General features: G+C 56.0%; 1 protein-coding gene across 1 annotated transcript; it reads right to left on the bottom strand.

The window, feature by feature from the left end:
• Nucleotides 1-718: 718 nt before the first annotated feature.
• Nucleotides 719-20,686, bottom strand: HDAC1 (histone deacetylase 1). The gene is made up of 14 exons (XM_068159269.1): nt 20,569-20,686; nt 14,565-14,677; nt 13,690-13,807; nt 10,374-10,448; nt 7,883-8,021; nt 6,893-7,034; nt 6,043-6,135; nt 5,624-5,732; nt 5,065-5,205; nt 4,411-4,519; nt 4,164-4,294; nt 1,782-1,928; nt 1,611-1,659; nt 719-888 (listed from the first exon to the last, which is right to left on the bottom strand). Exons 1-14 carry the CDS (start codon nt 20,615-20,617, stop codon nt 861-863), a joined length of 1,443 nt encoding a protein of 480 aa, XP_068015370.1. The 5' UTR covers nt 20,618-20,686; the 3' UTR covers nt 719-860.
• Nucleotides 20,687-21,271: the final 585 nt, after the last annotated feature.

The raw sequence follows: 21,271 nt of genomic DNA, 5'->3' as shown, positions 1-21,271 counted from the left end.
CCTTGCTCTTTGCCAGCCCCCCAGCTGCAGGGCTCTGGGGCTGCCTCACCCAAGCACTTGTCAGCTGTCCTTTGAGCTGCTCCACCTCTCCCCAGGAGGGTGCTGCTGCAGGGAGGTAGCCAACTCTACTGAAGAACTGCACTATTTGACCCTGAGAAGTGGCACCAGCTGGCAGTTTAAAGTTGCCTTGCCCTGGCTGGACTCAAAACTGCAGCCCAAAAGGAACAAGTCAAGTCTCTCCCAGGCTTCAGCTGGGAACTCATATTCCCACCCCCCAAAAAAAAACAACACCCCAACCCCAACAACAACAAAGCAACAAAGCACCACCAAACCTAAACCCCAAACCAAGGAATAAAACCAAACCCCCCAAACCCAAAAACATGGAGAGAGAGAGAGAGAAAACAAACCCCAAGACACAGAGAAAATTCATGGCCATCTTTCCACCTCACCTGAACTGCAGACACTACTACTACTTAAATTATCCTTTCTCTTTTTTTGACCCAGGGGTGGTTATTTTTGAGGGGGAGAGAGCAAAGGAAGGAAGTGATTTCTTTCCAAGACCCCCTCCCCTCCTCCTCCCCCCCCTCAAAGGAGGGCAGTGGAAGGCAAGAGGGGGAACTTCCCAGTCACCACACCTGGGCAGAGCAGCTGTGGTTGACTCCACAAGCTTCCTCCCCACTCTGCTCCCAGGGGAGGGGCAGCAAGGAATAATTTACAGTTCTCAAGTCATTTATAATATTTATATAGAAATATATACAGAAACCATATATAAAATAGAGATCCTGTGGGGATGGGAGGCAGCCAGGGGAGCTAACCTGGGACAGCTACACACCAACAGCCACTGCCCAGCTGCAGTCGTCTTAGGTGGCTTTTGTCTCTTCCTTCACCCTGGGGAAGCAAGCAGGGAAGGATCTGGGGTTAGAGCAACACCCTGGGGCTGTGCCCAAGCTTTGGTGCCAAAGCAGAGCTGCAGCCTGCAAAGTGCTGCCCCTGTGGCACATCTGCAGCTAAAGCTTGTGGGGATCAGCCTGGAAAAGAGAAGGCTCCAGGGAACCTCAGAGCTGCTTTCTAGTATCTAAAGGGAGACCACAGGAAGGCTGCAGAGAGACTTTTCCTGAGGGTGTCTGGAGACAGCACAAGGGGGAATGGTCTGAAGCTGAGGGAGAGCAGGGTGAGACTGGAGCTGAGGAACAAGCTCTTCAGTGTGAGGGTGGGGAGACTCTGGCACAGGCTGCCCAGGGAGGCTGTGGCTGCCTCCTGCCTGGGGGTGTCCAAGGCCAGGCTGGGTGAGGCCTTGAGCAGCTGAGTCTGGCTGAGAGGTGTCCCTGCCCATGGGAGGTTGGAGTAGAGGATCTCTGAGGTCCCTTCCAACCTGAGCCATTCCATGCTCCTGGCTGAAGGCTCAGCACTCCTAAGCCATTTCACCAAGGCTTGTGCCCTCCCCCTGCTCTCTCAGCTGGGCTCTCTCCACAGGCAAAGCTCTCCCTGCTAGGAGCCCATTCCCACCTCCCCCCTCCAACCCCTCAACCTGTGCCAAACCCCAGGGGGGCCACGGGGAGAAGCCTAAGGAAGCAAAGGCAGAGCTGTTTGCTCACTGTGCCAGGGCTCACCCTTTGGGTTCTGCTTTCTCCTCTTTTGGTTTTTCTTCTTCTTTCTCTTCTAGGAAGAAAAGAAAAGAAAACAAAACAAAACAAAAGGACAAAGACAGAGAGCAGGGAAGCAGCTGCCAGGCAAAGACCCAGGGAGCTGGGAGGGCTGCTGGTGCTAGCTCCCAGGCTTACCTTTCTTCTCCTCTTCCTCCTTCTCCTCCTCTGTTTTGACCCTCTTTGCCTTCTTGAAGCTGGCAGCGTTCTTGCGGCCTCCCTCGCCCTCGTCCTCGGAGTCGGAGAACTCCTCGTCGCAGGAGATCCTCTTGTCGGAGTTGCGGACTGGGTGTGCAGGGGAGAGCAGCCCTCAGCAGCTCTGCAACCACCCAGCCCTGTGCTCCCAAAGGCCACCCACTCCAGCCACCCCCCAGCTCCACCCAGGCTGGGGCTAAGCCATGGCCCTCAGCACCACAGCTCTGCCTCCCTGAAACCCCTCCAGGGATGGGGATTCAGCCTCCCCGCTGGGCAGCCTGGGCCAGGGTCTGAGAACCCTCCCAGTGCTGAAGCTTCCTCTGATGTCCAACCTAACCTTCCCCTGCTGCAGCTGGAGGCCCTTTTTCCTTGTCCCATCTTGTTCCCTGGGAGAAGAGCCCAACCCCCACCTGGCTCCAGCCTCCTTTCAGGGAGCTGTAGAGAGCAGTGAGGCCTCCCCTCAGCCTCCTCTTCTCTGGGCTAAACAACCCCAGCTGCCCCCAGCCTCTCCTCACAAGACCTCCTCCAGAGAGCCTAAGGAGGAAGGCACCAAGCACCAACCTCTCCAAGCCCATCCACACACTGGAAGGAGCTAACAAAGCTCCCTAAGTCACAATGGGGCCCCAGTAAAAGGCATTTGCTCTTGCTGCCTGCTGGACCTTCTCCCTCCTCCCTGCCCATGCCTGAGAGCCAGGCTCAGGAGCAGGGCTTGGCTTGGGCACCCTGGGATGTCAAGACTCGACAGCAGAAGCAGGTTAGCCAAGCTCACACTGGGAACAGTCTGTCTGCCAGACCTAAAGGCCACCAGCCAGCCTGGCTCTCAAGCAGCATTTTCACTCCTGGGCTCAAACCCTGACAGCCTCCCAGACAGGATTCTGTCACAGCACCTAGCTCACAGGAACTGGTGGGATTCTCACATCACAGCCTGGGCTCTCCCAGTATGGAAATCAGCTGGCAGGAAGGGGAAAGGAGGCTCCCAGCCCTGCAGTGCTCAGCACAGTTGCTTTGTCTTACCAAAGCAGTCAGAAAGGTGGGAGCTGACTCAAACTGAAGGACTCCAGACTACAAACCTATCTAAATCACACATCCTCCTCTCCTTCCCAAGGCAGCTCAGCTTCCAGCCTGCACATTCTAGGCCTAGGGAGGTTCTCCTCCCCCTCTACTCTGCCCTGGGGACACCACACCTGGAATACTGTGTCCAGGTTTGGGCTCCCCAGTACAAGAGGGACAGGGATCTGTGGGAGGGAGTCCAACAGAGACTACAGGGATGATGAAGGGACTGGAACATCTCTGCTGTGAAGAAAGACTGAGAGACCTGGGGCTGTTTAGTCTGGAGAGGAGAAGGCTGAGAGGAGAAGGCTGAGAGGAGAAGGCTGAGAGGAGAAGGCTGAGAGGAGAAGGCTGAGAGGGGATCTGATCAATGTCTGTAAGTATCTGAGGGGTGGGGGTCAGGATGAAGGTGCCAGGCTCTATTCAGTGGTGCCCACTGATAGGAGACAAGGAACAATGGGCATAAGCTGGAACCCAGGAGGATCCAACAGAACATGAGGAGAAACTTTGGTGTGAGGGTGCTGGAGGCCTGGAGCAGGCTGCCCAGAGAGGCTGTGGAGTCTCCTTGAGGCTTTCCAACCCCCCCTGGATGTGTTCCTGTGTGACCTGCCCTGTGTGCTTTGGCCAAGGGGTTGGACTGGGTGATCTCTAGAGGTCCCTTCCAACCCCTACCATCCTACCACCCCTATGATTCTCAGCTAACTTGCTCCTGTTCAGTGGTGGCAACCATGAGCCCCAGCTGGGCAACGTGTCCAGTTCTGGAGCCTCTGTTACAGGCAGGATCTGGAGGTGCTGGAAGGTGTCCAGAGAAGGGACACAAGGATGAGTAGAGGGCTGGAGCTGCTCTGCTATGAGGACAGACTGAGGGAGTTGGGGCTGTTCAGTCTGGAGAAGAGAAGGCTCCAGGGAGACCTAATTGTGGCCTTCCAGGATCTGCAGGAGGCTACAAGAAAGCTGGGGAGGGACTTTTGAGGGTGTCAGGGAGTGATAGGACTGGGGGGGATGGAGCAAAACTAGAAATGGAGAGATTGAGATTGGCTGTGAGGAAGAAGTTGTTCCCCAGGAGGGTGGTGAGAGCCTGGCACAGGTTGCCCAGGGAGGTGGTGGAAGCCTCACCCCTGGAGGTGTTTGCAGCCAGGCTGGAGGTGGCTGTGAGCAACCTGCTGTGGTGTGAGGTGTCCCTGCCCAGGGCAGGGGGTTGGAGCTGGCTGAGCCTTGAGCTCCCTTCCAACCCCAACAATTGCTTCTATGACTACCCCAGGGAGGAGCTCCTACTTGAAATCCGTTTCTCAGGATCCTCTTCCTCTTCATCTCCACTCTCCTCCTGCACAGCATCCTCAGGGATTGGCTGCATCTGCACCCCGGGGGCGTGAGGCAGCATGCGCAGGTTCTCGAAGAGCCGCTGCCTACAGCCAGGCAGCAAAGGAACAGCTCAACACCTCCTGGCAGCAAGGTGCCAGCCAGGCCTGCCAAGCCCCCTGCATGAGGTGGCAAGGCTGGCAAGGAGGAGCAAAACACTCACTTGATCTTCTCCAGATACTCGTTGGTGTTCTGGTTAGTCATGTTGGAGGGGCTGATGTGGAGCTTGAAATCTGGTCCGAAGTACTCGAAATAGTCATTGTAGGGCAGCTCTGCAGGCCAGGAACAAAGACCAGATCAGCACTGGAGTGCTGACAACACACCACAGGCACATGGTAGAGAAGAGAGAGCTGAAGCTCTCCCAGCCCAAGTTGAGGGGAAAGCAGACAGTTAGCAACAGGGCAGGCAAAGCTTACTCTGGCAGTGAGAACACCACCAGCATCACCAGAGGGCTGCAGCAGAAGGTCATCTCATGACAGTCAGCAAGGCTGCTGAGTACCTTGGCTGGAGGGGAGCTACAGGACTTGAATGCAAACAGGGAAGCAGCTATTGTAAAGCAGGGAACCCAAAAGCTCTTCCACAGTTGACACTGACACAGCTCAGAGCTGTAACCTCGCTGGGCAGCCTGTTCCAGAGTCTCCTTACCCTGGCACTGGAGAACTTCTCCCTCAGCTCCAGTCTAACCCTGCCCTCCCTCAGCTTCAAACCATTCTCCCTTGGCCTGTCTCTAGACACCCTGATGAAATTCCCTCTCCAGCCCTCCTGTAGGGTGTCAGTGTCCCTTAGCCCTGCTTGAAAGGCTCCTGGGGGGCATTACCATTGGGGATTTCAGTGTCCAGAGCCACAGCAGTCTCATAGGTCCAGCACCGAGCCACGTTGCGGATGGTGTAGCCTCCTCCTCCCAGCATCAGCATAGGCAGATTAAAGCTCTTGACAAACTCCACACACTTGGCATGGCCTGCAGCAAAACAGTGAGGAAAAGGTGAGAAGCTCATGGTGGAACAACAGACTTTTCAATGGAAGGGGGCTAGAAGAAATCCAGGGAGGGACTTTGGACAAGGGCTTGGAGTGATTGGATGAGAGGCAATGACTTTGAGCTAGGAGAGATTGAGACTGGAGATGAGGAATAAGTTGTTGACAGTGAGGGTGGGGAGGCACTGGCACAGGCTGCCCAGGGAGGCTGTGGATGCCCCCTCCCTGGAGGTGTTGAAGGCCAGGCTGGATGAGGCCTTGAGCAACTTGGGCTGGTGGGAGGTGTCCCTGCCCATGGCAGGGGGTTGGAACTGGCTGATCTTTAAGGTCCCTTCCAACCCAACCCATTCCATGATATTAGTGATGCCAGTTTGACAGAGACACTGCATGGCTGGTTCTCTTACCTTTGATGGTCAGATTAAAACACCCCAGCCTGTCCCCTGAGAGAGAATCTGACCCACACTGCAGGACAACTGCGCTGGGCTGGAAAGTCTCCATCACTTTAGAGATCACCTAAACAAGAAACCCCTTGTTACACACCCTCCCAGGCCAGTGTCACAGCAAGACAGTCACATCCATGGCAGCAAGTGACACGAAGCCATCCCTGGTGTCCCCACAGCTGCTGTGCTCCCAACACTGAGGCTCTCACAGAGAGAAGCTCCCCGACCACAGGGCTGCGATTGTCAGGGTGAAACACAGCCCCCTCAAGAATCTCATCAGAGCAGAGTGAATCAATTCCCTCCCTCAAAGAACAGCTCCAGGAGCCACCCAGGGACAAAGCATGACCCACAAAGAACCACTCAGCTAAGATGTCTTCACTCACAGGCTTGAATATTGCTTCGTAGGACTCATCGTCGATGCCGTCCCGCAGGGGATAGTTGACAGCGTAGTACTTGCCCTTGCCTGCACCAATGTCCTGTTAGAGAGAGACCATAAGTCACCAGAGAACCCACAAAGGCTGCCCCCAAAATAGCAAGGGAAGTCTGAGATTCCATCAGGATAATCCCAAGGTAAAGCCAGGCTGGATGGACCAACACCACCCCTGGCAGAAGGCAGCCAAGAGTCAGCTGGCTCCAACTGCCTGGGCAGGAGTGGAAACCTTTGGCCCTGGGTGTGCAGAGAAGGGAAGTCTGCTACTACAGCTTGAGGTGAGTGCTCAGAGGAGAAAGATCTACTACTACACATTGCTCTGAGTGCTCAGAGGAGAAAAATCTGCTACTCCACCTTGCTCTGGAGTGCTCAGAGGGAAAAATCTACTGCATGCTGCTGTGAGTATTCAGTTAGCAAGCAGCTCCAGGTGGCCACCCTTCTCGGGCACAACCCCACCAGAAGGCTGCTAAGATGCTGGTGTCCAAGGTTTGGGTTTGTCCAGGCCACTCTGCCAGAGCTGAGCCAGCTGCCTTCAGCAGCAGGATGTCCCTTTGAGAGCTGGAGAAGCCAGAGGAGGCTGGATGGGGCTCTGAGCCAAGCTGGATGTGGCTCTGAGCAACCTGCTGCAGTGTGAGGTGTCCCTGCCCATGGCAAGGGGGTTGGAACTGGCTGAGCCTTGAGCTCCCTTCCAACCCTGACAGTTCTGTGAGTCTAGGGGCAGTGATTTAGTTCACTTCCTGACAGCAAACAGATGGAAGAGGCCAAATCTGAGGAGCAGTTTTCTGCCAAGCCTTTATCCTCACCCTCAGGTCCCCTGTTCCTGGGAAGTACTCTCCGTACTTATGAAAGGACACAGTCATGACACGGTCTGTGGTGTAAAAGGCTTCCTCCACTCCATCTCCATGGTGAATGTCAATGTCAATGTACAGCACTCTCTGGTGATACCTAGGATCAGAAAGGAGTCAAGATGCTGCACTTCTCCACAGCAGAAATTGTCTTCACCCAACAGAGCAACTGGGAGGAGAGTGAGGAATGTGCTGCTGCTCCCCAGGACTGCAGAGCCACCAGGCAGCTCTCTCTAGACTAGAGAGAAACAATTTCTCACACTGAGGCCCAGGTTGCCCCAGAGAGGTGGGAGATGCCCCATCCCTGGAACCAGTCCAGGTGAGGTTGTTTGGGGTTCTAAGCAACCCACTCCAGCTGCAGGTGTCCCTGCTGACTGCAGGCAAATGGACCAAATTACCTCTAAAGGTTATTCCCAAGCTCAAGCCATGAGTCCCTCTGGAGCCCACAGGCAAAGGAGCCATGGAGAACTGCTATGTGCTTTGGTCAGCAGTGGAAGAGAACCACAGGAGAAAACCAAGTGGCTTTTACTGCTGCAGCTGACCTTTGAAGGCAAACTCAACTCAGTGTACTGAGACTCAGCCAGCAGACTGCAGTTTTGGGCCCAAGCCTCCCACTGAGCTTTGCCTTGAGCCAAAAGCTGTCACATATCACATCTGTGCCCTCTTTGCCAGGGTGGGTGGCAAGAGAGAAGGTCCTGAGAGCAACCACACAATGCTCTGAGCCTCCAGTCTCCTGCACAGTGTCACTGTTAGACACAAGCCTTGGGGGCAGAGAGTCCTGCAGCCCACACCACAGCTGACCAAACCCTCCTGAGGAAACATTGCTACAAAAAAGAGAAAACAACAAAGGCAACAAAAGAGAAAAGACTGAGAAGGAAGGCAGTGAGAACTTGGAGGAGCAGCAGAGCAGAGAGGACAAACAAAAGGAGTCACTGGTACTGCCCGTACTTGAGGAGCTCCAAGATAGCCAGGACGATATCGTTGACGTAACAGAAGCCAGAGGCCTCTGACTTCTTTGCATGGTGGAGGCCTCCTGCCCAGTTCACAGCAATATCTGTCTGCTGCTTGTTCAGCTTCACAGCACTGGCTGTTGGGAGAAGGAGGACAAAATGTCAGCAGGAGAGCAGAGGCCCCATGGCAGAGACCCAGGGGGAAAGCAGTGTTCCGTCACGATCGCGTCGCTCTGTGGGTGGCAAAGCAGAGGCCCTGTCCTGGGCTGCAGCCAGAGGAGTGTGGGCAGCAGGGCAAGAGAGGGGACTCTGCCCCTTTGCTCTGCTGAGACCTCACCTCCAGTGCTGCACCCAGTTCTGGCAATCCCAGCAGAAGAAGGACACAGAGTGGAGTGAGTCCAGAGGAGGCCTCAAAGATGAGGCAAGGGCTGGAGCAGCTCTGCTGTGAGGCCAGGCTGAGGGAGCTGGGGCTGTGCAGCCTGGAGAAGACTCCAGGGGGACCTCAGAGCTGCCTGCCAGTCCCTGAGGGGAGCCCACAGGAAGGCTGCAGAGGGACTTTTCATGAGGGTGTCTAGAGAAAGGACAAGGGGGAATGGGTTAGACTGGAGCTGAGGAAGAAGTTCTTCAGCAGAAGGGTGATGAGACTCTGGAACAGTCACCTGGGAGGTTGTGAACATCTCCTCCCTGGGGGCGTTCAAGGCCTTGGATGAGGCCTTCAGCAACTAAGTCAGGTTGAGAGACACCCATGGCAGGGAGGTTGGAGTGGAGGATCTCTGAGGTCCCTTCCAACCTGAGCCATTCCATGAACCAACTAACAAAAGGCAGGGGAAGAGAATTGCAGGCTCTGCTCCATCTCCACACACTGCTCCCTGCTTTGCCTCACAGCATGAAACCTGCACAATCAGGTCCACAGCATTCTAGAGAGGGTCAGAGATGAGGACAGCCCAGTTCCCAGTGCCCTCAACAAAAGATTTTAATGAAGGCTTTTATCCACCATATATGTAGGTCAGCCATTCAGTATGCATTTAGGCAGAGAAAATTCTCTTCCCCTCAGCCCCATCCCAACCCCCTGCCCAGATATCCAAGCCTCCCAGGAGCAAACTAAATGATGGATTCTGTGCAGCCTCCAGCTATGGGGGACCACAGAGAGCATTAAGCACTGCTGCAGTCAGTGCCTGTAGGTGCTGCTGAACAGGAAGTGAAGACGTCTGGATGGCACCGTGGGAGCAGCAGCCACAACACTCACGCCCATGCACAGCGACACAGCCCCAGCACCACTCTCAGCAACAAAAGCATCTGAAGAAGAGGGAAAGCTTTGGAAATGCTGCAGCTTCCAGGGAAGCTCCATGAGTCCTTTCAGCTTCTGTTTTGCCTGCTGTCCATGGGCTTGTTAAAAGCCAGCACAGAGGAATCCTTTTCTTCCCTCTCCAGGTTCTGCCTTCCCGGAGTAAGGCTTTTACAGCCTTTTTTTTCCCCTCCTCTCTGAAGCTCACATTGATTTATTATTATTTTTTTCATTAAACCCCTGTTGCTGCTGTGGTTTTGGTTAGCTCTGTCTCTGGACATCTTGTTCTACCACTTCCAGAGTCCTTCATGCATTCCAAGCATCTCCTGGGATGCCTCCCCAGCAGCGTGGGCAGCAGGCGGAGGGAGGGGGTTCTGCCCCTCTGCTCTCTTCTGCTGAGAGCTCACTTGCAGTGCTGGGGCCAGCTCTGGAGTCCCCAGGACAAGGACATAGAACTGCTGGAGGGGAGGCCAGGAAGATGATCAGAAGGCTGAGGCACCTCTGCTGTGAGGCCAGGCTGAGAGAGTTGGGGCTGTTCAGCTTGAAGAAGAGAAGGCTGCAGGGAGACCTCAATGCTGCCTCCCAGGATCTGAGGGGGGCTATGGGAGAGCTGGAGAGGGACTTTTGACAAAGGCATGGAGTGAGAGGATGAGGGTGAGGGCTTCACACTGGAAGAAGCTGGATTGAGAGGAGACAGTAAGGAGAAATTCTTCCCTCTGTGGGTGGTGAGGCACTGGGACAGGCTGCCCAGAGAAGCTGTGGAAGCTCCATGCCTGGAAGTGTTCAAAGCCAGGTGGGATGGGCCCCTGGATGGGAGGTGGTGGAAGCTTCATCCCTGGAGGTTTTTAAGGCCAGGCTGGATGTGGGTGTGAGCAACCTGATCCAGTGTGAGGTGTCCCTGCCCATGGCAGGGGGCTGGAACTGGATGATCTTTAAGGTCCCTCCCAACCCAACCCAGTCTGAGATTCTGTGATTCACTGAAGAAATCCAGCCTAGTGGAGGTAAGCTTAACTCATGTAGAGGGATCTGTCTGCATGCAAGGTTTGAACTCTCACAAAGGAAGAAATCTGGAGCTGATTACTAAAGGAATCAGAAACAGGTTCCCACGGCCTCCCCACCACCACCTACAACAATTTCTCTCATAGCCAGCAGCACATCTGCTGAGGAGAAAAAAAAGGAAAGAACACAGGGATTGTGAGCTTACCAACAGAGCCTCCAGCAGAGAGCTGACAGAACTCAAACAACCCATCAAACACAGGGCAGTCTTCCCCAACATTAACTGGAAAAGAACACACAAGAGTTAGGAAGGCAAAAGCCACCAACAAATGGCCAGCCCCGACCCACCCTGACTCAAAAACAGTCACCCAGGGGAGGGCAGCTTTAAACAACAGAAGCTTTCAACAACAAAACAGCACCCCCAGATGCTAACAAAACCGACCTGGAGAGGCTAAAGAGGTTTGTGGCTGCAGGCAAGCTGCTGCCAGGAGCTCTGGTGAGAGCCACACGCCACCTACTGGGGCGTGCGCCAAGAGCCATCTCCAAACCAGTCGATCCCGTTGGAAAATGAGTGGGCAGAGAGGAGATGCTATCAGCGAGGCTGTGCAAGAGCAGGGCACGTCCTCAGCAGCGGCTCAGGGAGCTGTTCGTGGGCTTCCCGGCAGCCTGCTGTGCTCCAGCAGCGCCAGCTGGCCGCCAGGGGAACACCGCAGGTCAAAGCAGCCCTTGCTGCCTGCCGCGGGCCCCACCGCAGCTCTGCTGCCCAGCTGCTTCTGCCTTCTGGGGGATCATGGCGATGTTTCTGAGCACAGGGCTGACACTGAGCTCCATTACACAATCCCAGGGCCAGCAGGAAAGGGTTCAGCTCCTGTTTCCTGCTGTCTTCCTGACAGGGAGTTGAGAAAGCAAAAAGTGGCAGTGCTGGGGGAGAAAGGGGGGAAGAGAGCAGACAGTGAGGTGTGCTGGGCAAGGGCTTCACACCCACAGCTGTTCTGCTACACTTCACACTGTCAGCCAGGTTTCAAGCTCCCTGCAGTGCTGGAGCTTTGGTCTGGATACATTTTGACTGTTCCATGATTAACCCCCCCCAAACACCCAAGCAACAACAGACCTGTGTGGAATCTGCTCCCACTAAACCTAACAAATAACCTGTGTGCCTTGGCCCAACAGCTGCAGGATGTTTTCTTTTGTGCTTAATGAGAAAGGCACAGCCCTGGCAGCAGGAGGAATTCCTCAGTGCACAGACTCCACAGAGACTGTGTGAGACAGGAGTCTGAATGGTCCCAGCTAGGGACAGGGATCTCTGAACAGGCCAAGCCCCACCAGGACACCCAGAAGGAAGCAACTGCTCCTGCTTTCCAGTTGCTTCAGCAGGGCAGGGCAGGGCAGCTGGCAGAGTCTGGATAATTCACTCACAAGGGTGGTTGGAAGCTTTCTCCTCTGAAGTGAGGAGAATTTCAGTCATCCATTTCTGGGCACTTCCCATCACCACAGATGAAAACTTCTCCCCCTTTGGGCTCCAGAGCAGCCCTCCCAAGTCCTGAGGCAGGCAACATGCCACCAGCAAGGTGAAATTAGAGACTGTTCAGTGACCTTTTCAGCCCCTCAGAACTTTGTGGGCTGCACTGCCAGTACTTGAGGGCATCCCTCTGGTGTACCTGGCAAAGCCAGGAGCTGCTACATTAAGCAGAAGCCACTTGGGCTCTCTTCCCAGCAGGCAGGAGTGCTGAGAAGGGGTATTAGTAACAAGGGTCAATCCCTTGACTATCAGCACAAAGCCCTGATGGAAGATGAGAGGCACAGATGGCTCCTTCTTCCCTGCAGTGGGTGGGAGATGAGCTTTGTATCTGGGAGAAGCCAGCATTAAAGGTGGAACCAATCCTAGCAGCCATCCTTCCCTCAAGGGAAAGCTCAAGGAAGCACCAAGAGGCTACAGAGACCTTGGCAGAGGTGAACCTGTCTCCTCTCCCCCTAATCCCTGCTCTGAGCCTCCTCTTCTACTCTCTAGCTCCTCAGAGGCTGCTGCTTTGCAGGCTGAAGGAAAGCTCTGTCCCCTGCATGGTTAAGGGTAATTTTCTCATTGTGCCTCCTCCTTCAAGTAAAAATAGGCTCTGTGGCAGAACAGTGGAGAAAATGTTGACTAGCAGAGAGAGCTGAGTGGGTGTTTATGAGCTGTATCTGCTCCAGGGGTAAACAGTTCAGCTGGTGTAAATATGTACTTTGGTTGGTGTCATTTGGTGGATTGGGTACTGCAGGAAGCCTTTCAGTGGCTATTACTCACATTACCCATTCCTCTCACTTCCTTGTGCCTTAACATCTGTCCCCTTCAGCTCATTCCAGCTTTCCAAGTGCCTCCACTTCAGACTTGAAGCCCATATTTCTTCTCAATTGAAGATGAAACTTCCTCCACATCAATGAACCCCAAGGGCCCTGCTTTGGGTTTTTTGCTGCTCTCGAGGGTTGCAGCAAGACCAAAATGAACCTCAAGCCTGCCCCACTCTCTGTCTACAACATCTAGCTGGTGCCAGTCATGGTGCCATCAGCTCAGAGGTGCAAAGAGACCCCCAAATAAAAGGGTTCTGGAATATTAAAGTCACCATGAAAGAGCCACTCCCTGGATAGGTTGGAAATGGAGACCAAATCAGTGAGGATGTCCCTGCTCACTGCAGGGGGAACAGGCTGAGGGAACTGGGGGTGCTCAGCCTGGAAAATCCTCCAGGGGAGACCTTAGACCTGAAGGGATCCTACAGGAAGGCTGCAGAGGGACTTTTCATGAGGGTGTCTGAAGACAGGACAAAGGGGAATGGTTTGAAGCAGGGTTAGAGTGGAGCTGAGGAAGAAGTTCTTCAGTGTGAGGGTGGTGGGACATGGAAACAGGCTGCCCAGGGAGGTTGTGGCTGCTTCCTCCCTGGGGATGTTCAAGGCCAGGCTGGGTGAGGCCTTGAGCAGCTGAGCCTGGCTGAGAGGTGTCTCTGCCCATGGTGGAGAGGTTGGAGTAGAGGATCTCTGAGGTCCCTTCCAACCTGAGTCATTCCATGACTCTAACACAAAGTGGAGAGGTTGGATTGTGCCCTTGCTGACTACCAAACTGTCACTTCAGAGTGACTGCAGGATTTGGGCACTGGTTCATGTTGGGGTGGGAAGTTTCAACCCACCACAGACCCAGCTGATGAGTAGTGTGGGGTTTGGTTGGTTTCAATCACTCAACCTTTTCCCACCTCAGTAGCCCTGGTTCCAGGTAAGCAGCAGCACAAAGCACATGGCAGCTCATCAGTGGAGCAGTTCAGCTGTCTGTGAGCCAGGAAGGCAATCTAGCAGAGTTTCCATCAAAACAAGACCAGCAGAAGGCAGCCAGGTCAGGAGGTTATCCTGGGAGCCATTCTGAACATGTTTGATTTGCCAGGGAAAAGAAATCACTAAGCCAAGCCCAAAGCCAGCAGAAAGAGCTTCCTGGGGCTCTGCTTACTGCTTTCATCCCCAGCCTCTGGACCCACAAATGTCACAGCAGCGTGTGCAGGGCTTACATCTCTGCATCTGCTTGCTGTACTCAGACATGTTGTCAGGGCGGATGGACCTCAGGAACTTGATGTAGTCGTCGCTGTGGTACTTGGTCATCTCCTCGGCGTTGGCCTTGTGAGGGCGCTGCGAGGGCAGAGACACAGCAAGGCCTTGCTTGCAGAACGCTTCTCTCTCCCCACCTCTCCCACCCCCCAGCCTCAGATTTGCTCCCAGGAACAGCCCACCACTCCAAGCAGGCCAACCTCTCCAGCCAGGCCAACCACTCCAGCCAGGCCAACCTCTCCAGCCAGGCCAACCTCTCCAAGCAGCCCAACCTCTCCAGCCAGGCCAACCACTCCAGCCAGGCCAACCACTCCAGCCAGGCCAACCTCTCCAGCCAGGCCAACCTCTCCAACCACACCAACCCTCCAACCAGCCCAACCACTCCAACCACACCAAGCAGACCAACCACACCAACCCTCCAACCAGCCTAACCACACCAAGCAGACCAACCAGAACAACCACACCAAGCAGCCCAACCCCTCCTACCAGCCCAACCCCACCAACCCCTCCAACCAGCCCAAGCAGCAGCATTAAACAAGAACTTGTTCACAAAGGCAAGGATGCCACTGCTAGGGACTGGGATGTCCCACCCCAGGCAGAACAGCAGCTTCCCAGCCTCCAAAGCCTGCCTGGAGCAGGGAACATCTCACTATGAGCAATCAGAAGAGAGCAGAAACATCTCAGCACAACTGCTTGGGGCTGGGTTGGGTTTTTTTTTCCCCCTATCTGGTTCATCAGCAGAGAACTTACAAATCTGAAGCATGCCAACTAAAAACCTGACAGCTGAACTGAAGAGCTGAGGCCTGCCAGGCAGGTTTCTCCTCAGCCCTGCACTCACATATATCTCCATCTTCCTATAGAGGCCATAGTTCAGCAGGAGGTTGTGAGTCATCCGGATCCTGTGGGGCTTCATTGGATGTCCTTGGCCATAGTAATAGTTTCCAACATCACCTGGGAGCAGAAAGGAGTTTGTTACAGCAGGGAAAACTCTGGGACCCCTTCAAACACAACCACAGCTCAGCCACAAAAGCCATCAGCTGGACTCAAAGATCTCCAGAGGTCCCTTCCAAGCCCTGTGATCAGCCTGGCTGTCCTTCAGCAGCAGGCAGAGGATGCAGACTCTCCCCTGGCTTGCACAGGTATCCCCATGGATTCAGGAAGGTGTCCAGAGCAGGGCCAGGAGGAGGAGCAGAGGGCTGGAGCTGCTCTGCTATGAGGACAGGCTGAGGGAGTTGGGGCTGTTCAGTCTGGAGAGGAGAAGGCTCCAAGCAGACCTAATTGTGGCCTTCCAGGATCTGAAGAGGGCTACAAGAAAGCTGGGGAGGGACTTTTGAGGGTGTCAGGGAGGGATAGGACTGGGGGGGATGGAGCAAAACTAGAAATAGGTAGATTCAGATTGGCTGTTAGGAGGAAGAAGTTCCCCATGAGTATGGTGAGACACAGGCTGCCCAGGGAGGTGGTGGAAGCCTCATCCCTGGAGGTGTTTGCAGCCAGGCTGGATGTGGCTGTGAGCAACCTGCTGTGGTGTGAGGTGTCCCTGCCCATGGCAGGGGGGTTGGAACTGGCTGAGCCTTGAGCTCCCTTCCAGCCCTGACAATTCTCTGATTCTAAGTTTATCCTAGCCTGAAACCAGATGGACATTAGGCCATGAGAGTATGGCCAGACAAGGGACTTGATTTGTAATGCCAGTGCTGAGCAAGGCAGCCCAGGCAGAGCAATGGACATCACACTGAACAAGTCAAGAGCAGGCAGCTCCAGCTCTCTGGGGCAGGAGGAGCTGTGGGCACCACCTCTGTGTGTCCTTCCCCAGCCAGTGGCAGCTCTCCCACATCCTCTCCAGGCAGTTCAGGTACATGACAGCTCACATTCAGAGCTCACAGCTTTCTCCTGTGAAGGCAGGCTGAAAGTTGGGGCTGTTCAGCTTGGAGAAGAGAAGGCTCCAGGGAGACCTCAGAGCAGCCTTCCAGCACTTGAAATGGGCTGCTGGAGAGGGACCTCTCACAAAGGCATGGAGTGACAGGAGGTGGGGTGAGGGCTTCTAACTACTAGAAGCTTGATCTGGATGAGATATGAGGAGGAAATTCTTCCCCCTGAGGGTGGTGAGGCTCTGGAGCAGGTTGCCCATGGAAGCTGTGGAGGCTCCAAGCCTGGAAGTGTTGACAGCCAGGCTGGCTGGGGCCCTGAGCACCTGGTCTAGCAGGAGGCTGGGACTGGAGGATCTTTCAGGTCCCTTCCAACCCCGAGCAGCCTGGGACTCGATGGCTCTCTGAGCACAAACCCACACAGCAAGAGGCAGGGGAGTTCAATCCCAGCTCAGACAGTGACTCATCAGAGCAAACACTGAGCTGCTTTGCCTCAGTTTCTCACCTATTCACCTAACAGACAGCAGATGCAAGGCAGATCACTCTGTCAACAAGCAAACAGCAGCAGAGCTGTCAGTTCACAGCTTCCCCAGCTCCCTCACCCTTCATTCTTGCTTGAAGTCCTTCAGAGGCAGCCCAGCCCCCCCCCAGCAGGAGGAGCAGCCCCAGGGGGCACCGGCATGAATGAAACTCCTACAAAAACATCCCAGGGGTCATCTCCCCAGGGGGATTCCCTCCTGCCTTGCACAAGCTGAGCTCAGGCTGCACTCTCCCACAGCAGGCACTGCTAATTGGGGTTTCCTTTTCCCTCCTCCCCCCTCCTCTTCTCCCAGGCTACCTTCTTTTGATGAAACTTAAAGGGGGGAGGGGGGGAAACGATTTAACATTCAGCTTTCTGCCTCCTGCCTGATTTGGCTGCAAGAGGCACAGGCTCCAACGCTGCCAAGAGCAGGGAACAGCCACACAATATGGCACAAGCTTCATTTTCCTCTTGGGGAGCCAGAGCAAGTCGTTGGTGTAGTTGTACAACTCCTGATCAGCTCTGGGAGCAGGAGGCTCAATCCAGTCTGGGCAGTGACTCACTTGGGAGCATTCATATTTCATCACCAATCCTTAACATTCAGGAGGAGCTGCTGCTCCCTCACAGCACCCAGCTCTTCCTAAGCTCTTCCTCCTGCAGATCTGGCCTGGCTTCAGTCAAGGGAGATGCAGACAGCACAAATCCCACACCCAAACCACTCTGCTGCTGGAGGTTATCCATCCATGGCATGGAAGTGTTCTTTGCATGGAGGTATTGGGCTGGGCAGAGGGCCCTACAGCAAAGATCAAGTGAAATCAAGCTCTGGAGAACTCAAGGAGAGATGCTCAAGAGCTTTTTTGCTAGCAACTACAAGCACAGAAGCAGAGGAAGCTTTGAAAACTCATCTTCCTCACCATCCTCCTCAGCTCAGGCTGGCAGCAAAATGCCCTGGGGAAGCCTTGGCTTCCAGAGCCCCTTTGTGTTTGCTCTGCTCAACACATCCCACCACAAGTCCTCCAGAGCAGCAGAGGAGCCTGTCTGCTCTTGGATGGCAGGGCAGACTAAGAGAGTGGGAGCTGAAGAGAGTCCTCATCCTGTCTGGGAGGGTTGAGGAGGTCCCTACCCTGGCAGCTAATAAAGGAGAAGCTGCTGTTCAGGTTCAAAGCTTCTCACAGACCTTCAGCACCCCTCAGGGTGTCCATGGAGGACCCTGGAGACGCCAAACCACCTTGCCCCAACCTCTGCATCCCACTCAGACCCTTCCTTCCCTGCAGCTCAGCTCCCTTCTCCAGCACAAGATGCCCCTCCACCAGCTGAAATGTGTGGCTCAAGGATGTCTACACACAGAACTCTAGGATGGCAGGGGTTGGAAGGGTCTCTGAGGATCATCAAGCCCAACCCCCCCACCAGAGCAGGGTCACCCAGGGCAGGCCACACAAACACATCCAGGGGGGTCTTGAAAGCCTGGGGGGAAGGAGACTCCACAGCCTCCCTGGGCAGCCTGCTCCAGCAAAGAAGCTTCTCCTCACTTTGAGGTGGAACTTCCTGGGTTCCAGTTTGTGCCCACTGCCCCTTCTCCTCTCAGAGGGGACCACTCAACCCATGACAACAACAAAGAGATCTCTGGGGCTAGTAAAATGAGCAGATCCTGCCTGACAGCCCCTTTGAATCCCCCAGGGCCACCTTCCCCAGCCCCCTGTGTCCATCACCCAAAAGCACCACCCAGCCACCTCCCTTGGGGGGGGAATCACTGCCCTGGGCTGTGCTGCTCCAACCTCCCTGGGTGGAAAAATCAAAGACCCCAAGCCCCTGGCCTCCCCCAGCTGCAGAGGAGGCCTTCCCCAACAATAAAAGCACAACCTTCAGCCGGGGCCAGGCTGTGGCCCTCTGCCAGCTGCTTGTAAAAGAGCAGTGGAAGGCAGGCACTGAAACCTTGCCACAGAGGGACCCAGGGAGGGCAGCAGCAGAGCAGAGCACAGAAGGTTGACTTCATGGAGCTGCCAAGCCATAAAGGCTACCAGGAGAGAGCCTCTGCTTGGGGCTTGCCCACCACATGATTGGTTATTCCAAATGCAAGGCACCATTAAGTGCCTTTAAAGGCTCCAGCCTGCTCACCCACTGAAAAGCCTCTTTGTGAGGGCATTATGCTCCAAGGGCAGGCAGAAGTGTGGACACAGAGATAGCTTTTTGGGTTCCATTCCACCCCCCCAGCATCCAGGTTGTGTGAACATGCAAAGCACTCCAGCACTTCCCACGAGCTCCCCAAGGCATCTCCAGCCCCAGGGCTCCAGCATCCCTTTCCATCTTGAGAGTCCCTGAAGGGTTTGGGGTGGAAGGGACCTTAAAGCTCAGCCAGTTCCAACTCCCCTGCCATGGGCAGGGACACCTCCCACCAGCCCAGGCTGCTCAAGGCCTCATCCAGCCTGGCTTAGAACATTTTCAGGGAGAGGGCATCTACAACCTCCCTGAGCAACCTGTGCCAGAGTCTCCCCAGCCTCACTGCAAAGAACTTCTTCCTCATCTCCAGTCTCAATCTCCTTCCAGCTTCAATCCATTCCCCTTCATGCTGTCACTCCCAGCCCTTGTCCAAAGTCCCTCCCCAGCTCTCCTGGAGCCCTTTCAGCTACTGGAAGGCTGCTTTAAGGTCTCCCTGGAGCCTTCTCTAGGTTGAACAGCCCCAACTCTCCCAGCCTGTCCCCTTAGGGGAGGTTCTCCACCCCTCTGATCATCTTGGTGGCCTCCTCTGGACCTGCTCCAGCAGCTCCAGGTCCCTCTTGTGCTGGGGGCAGCAGATATGCTGGGTGCTGCAGAGAGATCAGCCCTGTGCTGAAATCAGGCTCAGTTTCTCTGCACCCAGAGCTCTGAAGCAGCCTCCTCCTCCCCATCCTGCCCTCCTGAAGACACTCTCTGAGTCAGAGACCCTGCAGTACTGTCACCACAAGTTGCAAACCTACTGCTTCACTTCTTTGCCACAGGCCTGACACATCCAGCTTGAACACTGAGCACACTCACATCTCAGGCAAAAGAAGTAACAAGAAGAAGCTGGGTTTTTATTTGATCTCACAGACTTGAGAACCAGGACAAAATGGAGAATTGCACACCACCTCTCACTGAGTGATCACAGAGCCTGCTACAGAGGAGCCCACCCATCACCAAGGCACCAGGTCACCCCTCCAAAGGTGGCTGTGAAGGTGCAGAGATAACACAACCATGAGTCCCCCCCCAGGGCAGAAGCAAGGAAGCCACAGAAGAGACCTAGGTTGGGGGCTGGCCACTTCTAATGCCTCATTACTTCCCTACCCCAACAGAGTGATGATAAAGACCCAAAGCAGTGCTCCCTTGGCCTCAGAACAGGAAAAAATAAAGAAGAAGGCAGTCTCTAGTCCAGCCAAGTTGAGAGCCAGAGCTAAACAATGCTCCTAGACACAGGAACTCCCTACACACAACCATGCAGGCAGTCTGGCTCCCACTGCAGCTGGGTTTGTCCCCTGCTTGCCAGCAACACCACTGCCCCAAAGGCAGTCCCAGGGGTGCCTCTTCCTCTGAGCATGGCTCCAGGAGCTTTCATCTCCTTGTAACCCTCCCTGTCCCCCAGCACCTCCTCCAGTGGTCCTCATCCTGCCAGGAACCTTCTTGAGCATCTCAGCGTGGCTCCCAAAGCCTCTCTCAGCCCCATGCCCCTCTGCTCATCCTGCACCCTCCACAGCCTCTCCCCACCTCCAGGGTCCCCAGGTTTCCACACCTCCCCAAGCCTGTCCCACTCCTCCTCTCCCCCCAGTGCTGCTTCCCTCTTTCCCCCTGCTCTTCCCTTCCTCCCCTCCAGTGATGCCCCACACCCTTCCCACAGCCTCACTCTCCCCCGTTCCTCCCACCCTCCCCTGCCCTCTACACAATCCTGCCCCCAGCCCTATGCTGACCCCTGCACCCCCCCAGCCCTTCCCTGTCTCTATCCCCCCGATATCCATCCCTGCGCCCCCCGATGCAGCCCCCAGCCCTCTGCTCTTCCTCAGTTCCCCCAATACCCACTCCTGAACCCATCAGAGCAGCCCCCAGCCCTTTCTCTCCCAGTGCCCCCAGTATCCACCCCTCCATTCTCCAGTGCAGCCCCCAGAGCGAGCTCCCCTTCCCCCTCCCAGCCCCTTCAGGGCAGCCCCCAGCCCCACTCCATTTCCCAGCAGCCCCCCCCCCAACCCCATCCCCCCCCCCCGAGCAGCCCCCACCTTCTGTGCCCTCCAATGACCCCCCATCCCCCTCCCCCGTCCCACCCCCCACACCTAACCCCCAGTGACCCCCAGAACCCCCCCAGTGCGCCTCCCATTCCCCCCTCCAGCGCCCCCCACTGCCCTCCTCAACCCCCACCCCCGCCTCCCCTCATCCCCCGTGCCCCTTCAAGCCCCCTCCCCCCCCGCACCGGGCCCGCCCCCCTCCCCCGGGCCCCTCCATCTCCCACAGCCCCTCACCGTCATAGTAGTAGCAGACTTTCCTCTTGGTCCCTTGCGTCAGCGCCATTTTCCTGCCTCCCCACAGCCACAGACCCTACCGCCGCCCCGCGCAACCCAACCCAACCCGGCCCTGCCCGCCCCGGGGCCGGAGCCCCGCCGCCCCGCTTGCCCCACCCACCGCGCTGCCCTCAGCCTATCGCAGAAAGCCGCTCCGCCCTCCTCTGCCTCTTGACCAATAGGAAATGGCGGCGCCGGGCGCGGGGGAACCAGCAGGCTAGGCGGAGCGGCGGGGTGCCTAGGCTGGGCTGTACCACTGCCCGCGGGGGCGGGGCTGCGCGGGTTGCACCATCGCTGGGGGGGGGGAAGTGGGGGGGGGGAGGGGGGGGCGGGGGCCGGACGCTCAACCAGGGAGAGGGTCCAGGTGGGCGGGCGGAACCATTTGCGGGGTGGGGGGGATGCCAGGTGCGGCTGAACCAGCCCGGGGGAGGGGGGGAACGCACAGGGTAGAGGCTTCTCCCTTGTTCCCCCTGGGGTCGGTAAAAGCGGGGCCGTGGGGGTTTCACAGAGTCTCAGGCTCCCAGCAGCACCCCGGGGTGGGGGCTATCCCCTGGCCAAGAGCTGGGGTGGCCATTGCTTGGGGAGGGGGACAGGTGCTGTCACCAGGGTGATGCAGGAAGCAAACCCCAGCCACAGGGGAGACTGGGGAGAATGGCAGCTGGAT

Source organism: Melanerpes formicivorus, unplaced genomic scaffold (assembly GCF_026170545.1).
Source record: "Melanerpes formicivorus ecotype bairdi unplaced genomic scaffold, bMelFor1.0.p_v2 SCAF_45, whole genome shotgun sequence".
NCBI lineage: Eukaryota > Metazoa > Chordata > Aves > Piciformes > Picidae > Melanerpes > Melanerpes formicivorus.
Note: the sequence above shows the minus strand (reverse complement) of the source record. Positions and strands in the feature narration are given on the sequence as shown.

Bases quoted from the DNA above. Each gene is read 5' to 3' on its own strand.
- HDAC1 (XM_068159269.1), bottom strand. From the start codon at position 20,617: ATGGCGCTGACGCAAGGGACCAAGAGGAAAGTCTGCTACTACTATGAC. The intron at 10,449-13,689 runs GTAAGCCCTGCA...GTTCTTTTCCAG, and splicing joins CAGCAAGCAGATGCAGAGAT to TTAATGTTGGGGAAGACTGC. The intron at 5,206-5,623 runs GTAAGAGAACCA...GTTTTGCTGCAG, and splicing joins TTTTAATCTGACCATCAAAG to GCCATGCCAAGTGTGTGGAG.